Source organism: Nicotiana attenuata, unplaced genomic scaffold (assembly GCF_001879085.1).
Source record: "Nicotiana attenuata strain UT unplaced genomic scaffold, NIATTr2, whole genome shotgun sequence".
NCBI classification, from domain to species: domain Eukaryota; kingdom Viridiplantae; phylum Streptophyta; class Magnoliopsida; order Solanales; family Solanaceae; genus Nicotiana; species Nicotiana attenuata.
In genome coordinates this window covers 217751-221277 of record NW_017672075.1, presented here as the reverse complement: position 1 = coordinate 221277, position 3527 = coordinate 217751, and the positions used below count along the sequence as shown (strand labels likewise).

Genomic DNA, 3527 nt, shown 5'->3' with positions numbered 1-3527 from the left:
AACCTCTTAGGATAAATAAAGTAATTGAGTTTGAATCAGTCAACAATTAATCATAAGTCTTCGTGGGAACGATACTCTACTCACTACTCTATTACTTGACGATCATGTGCACTTGCGTGAGTGTTTTTGGTCGCAACATAGCACACTTAGGCAGGTTAGTTCATTTTCTGAGAGAGTAGGCAAATCTACAATGTAAATATTGTTAACTCTTTTTTCCTGCAAAACAATCTTGTCAGTGGTAAGGTTAATCACAAAGCATTTTGTAGAGATGAACGCTACAAGGTTACCTCTGTCACACAGTTGTGACACACTGATCAGGCTGTATTTCAAGCCATCTATCAAGTAGACATTCTCAATAGAGTGAGAGTCTGTCTTACCTACCTTTCCAACTCCAATAATCTCACCTTTCTTCCCATTTCCAAAGGAGACATTACCTCCCTGTAGGTCCTCAAGTGAAAGGAACTAGTTTTTGCTTCCAGTCATATGTTTTGAGCAGCCACTATCCATGTACCATATTTGGCTACTTCCCTTCACTTGGACCTGCAAAAAGAAATCAGGGGTTAGTCTTAGGAACCCAAACTAGTTTGGGTCCCTTTCTATAGGCAAAGGGATAAATCAGATTCCTTCTAGCCCACCCAGGCAGCCTATTTTTTTCTTGAACAAAAGCTTTGTTCTTTTGACTGGCCTTTTCTTTTGCATTACATTCATTTTTGTAATGGCCAGTCTTGCCACAGTGTGTGCAGATTTTGTTCTCAGGAACAGTGAGGTACTTGCTTTTGGGATCCCACTTAGGTGATTGAGTCCCATAGCCAAGTCCTCTTTTGTTGCTACTGTGATTTCTTGTAGGCAAGAGAGTGCATCAGAAGCCTTGTTCCATTTGCAAGTTCTGTCTAGTTCATGTTTTACTTTCCCTAGATCTTCTTTTAATACTCTTATCTGCTCATCCTTCATGTACAGCTCATCCTTCATTTTTCCTAAGTTTTCTTCTAGGGTGAGATGTGTGTGATCAGCTTTCTTCTTTCCTGTTCCTAATTTCAGTTTTAAGTTCTCAAACCTAAGTTCTAGGACACTAGTGTCAAGTTCAAGAACCTGGTTCTTCAACTCAGCATTTTTACTTCCACTCTCATTAGCCCTAGACTCTAGATTTTTGCACTTGGCTTTTAGGATCACGCATTCCCTAGACAGTTCTTCCTTCTCATTGTTAATTATCTCAGACTCATCAATGAAGTCTAGCAGTAGCTCAGACAACCTTTCTTTAGACAGGAATTTAATCTTGTCTTTGAGATGAAGAATACTTACCTCTTGTTCATCATCTGATTCTCCGATGGCCATAAGTGCTTATTCATCTCCAGCTTCATCTTCTGAGTCCTCATCTGATGTTTCTCCCCAGGCAGGAACCATAGCGTTTGTTAATCCTTTGTTCCTTTTTAGTTGAACCTGTTCCTTCTTCCTATTCCTTCGTTCAGCCCTTTCCTTCTTCCACTCAATTTCCCATTGAGGACAATTCTTGGTCATGTGATCAGTCTTACCACATTTGTAGCAACCCTCATTGGTCTGTTTCTCAGGAGCCCTTGGTTTGTTGAAGGTTGTACCTCTTGAAGAACCCTTTCCTCTCATCAGGTACTTTTTGAAATCTCTTGTGATCATAGCCATTTCCTCATCCTCCAGATCTGAACCTCAGCAATTCTAAGAGCCAGACTTCTTTCCTTCTTGGGTGCATCCATTTTCATGGTTTGACTTCTCAGTTTATAGGCAGTAAGGTTTCCAATTAGTTCATCCAGCTTGAGGGTAGCACAAGGTGTCCACCGCCTACCACCCACAAACAAGTGGTCAAGTGGAAGTATCGAACAGAGAGGTAAAGCAGATTCTTGAGAAAACAGTGAGTGCAAATAAAAAAGATTGGGCCGGGAAGTTAGACGATGCATTGTGGGCATATCGAACTGCATACAAGACTCCCATAGGTGCTTCTCCGTATAAATTAGTGTATGGGAAGGCATTCACTTGCCCGTCGAGCTTGAACACAAGGCCTATTGGGCCATTAAAAAGCTGAATATGGATGGGGACTTAGCCGGTGAGAAGAGGTTGCTGCAACTCAACAAGCTTGATGAATTTCGGTTGCATGCATATGAAAATGCAAAATTGTATAAAGAGAAGACAAAAACGTGGCACGACAAGCACATCCACCATCGAGAGTTCAAGTCAGGGCAAGAAGTTCTTTTGTTCAATTCAAGGTTGAAGCTTTTTCCCGGAAAGCTCAAATCTCGTTGGTCAGGCCCTTTTGTTGTGGTAAGTGTGAAGCCTCATGGAGCCGTGGAGTTGAGGGATATGAGTTCAACTGGTACTTTCTTACTGAATGGTCAAAGGATAAAACATTACTGGGGTGGTGACTATGCATGTCACAAGACCTCGGTGGACTTGACGGATGCTTGAGAACGTGTTGAGTCGTGCCGCGATGTTAAATCAGGCGCTAGATGGGAGGCAACCCATTGAATTGTTGTAACCGTCATGCCGCGACGTTAACTAAGGCGCTGGTTGGGAGGCAACCCAACGATAGTATTAGTTGTTGATTTTGTGTTTTAGGAAGTGCTAACCAATGCAGGTGATAATGGGCAAGTGCTAAGGCCATCGAACGAGGTGAGAACAGGTGAAAAGTTGTAGAAAAAAAATCCCCAGGTGCGCGCCCGCGCTACTGGACGTGCATCTGGGCGCGCTAAATTGTTCCACTTCTGTTTTTGGATGCGCTAAAACTAGCGCGGCCGTGCATCTGGGCGCGCTACTAGCACGACCGCGCATTTGGGCACGCTAAATTTTCCAGGTTCTGCCTTGGCCGCGCTAAAACTAGCGCGGTCGCGCATCTGGGCGCGCTAGTTCCGTCAAATTGCCGCCCGTCATTTTTTTTATTAGTTAAGTTTTTCTTCTTTTCTTTTGTATAGGTTTTAATCCAATTCCCCCCTCCCCCCCCTCCCCCCCCGCCCCCTTTCTTATTACTGCCCTACTGCACATAACTTCCCCAAACACACACAAAACCCTTCATCTACATTCCCCCCAAATTCCCTCTCCCATCTCACGAGTTCCCCATCCCTAATCTTACCCATCTTCCTCTCCAACTAATTTCTCTACTCACAATCATCTCCCACTACAGGTATGGTCCTTAGGTTCTTTTCTTCTTTTTTCTCTTTTTCTTATTTTTCAGATTTTTGTATATTTGTACGCCATTGTTGTAGTAGTTGTTCTTTGGTTTAGTGTAGAGACTTTAGTGAAAGATCTTATGGTGTTGGTAAGTGATTAGTGTGGGGGTGGCGTTGGTAAGTGATAAGCGTGGGGTGGTAAGTGATGTTGTGGTGTTGTTAAGTGAATTATGTGGTAGATTATTGTTCTAACAAGATAAAAGGAGTTGTGAAGGTCTAATTCCCACAAGGTGTTTGTGGAAAGGCCCCATTGAACGTGATTGTGTAGTTTGTGATGGCATATGCGTGCGAAGTCTGAGTAACCGCATTGCGTCACAAATTTTTGATGGGGCTGAGCTA

At 43.1% G+C, this 3527-nt stretch overlaps 1 protein-coding gene across 1 annotated transcript; it reads left to right on the top strand.

Moving 5' to 3' along the window:
• The first annotated feature begins 2052 nt into the window (after positions 1-2052).
• Positions 2053-2430, top strand: LOC109211689. The gene has a single exon (XM_019375255.1). The coding sequence runs from the start codon at positions 2053-2055 to the stop codon at positions 2428-2430; it is 378 nt and encodes a 125-aa protein (XP_019230800.1).
• The last annotated feature ends 1097 nt before the right edge of the window (positions 2431-3527 follow it).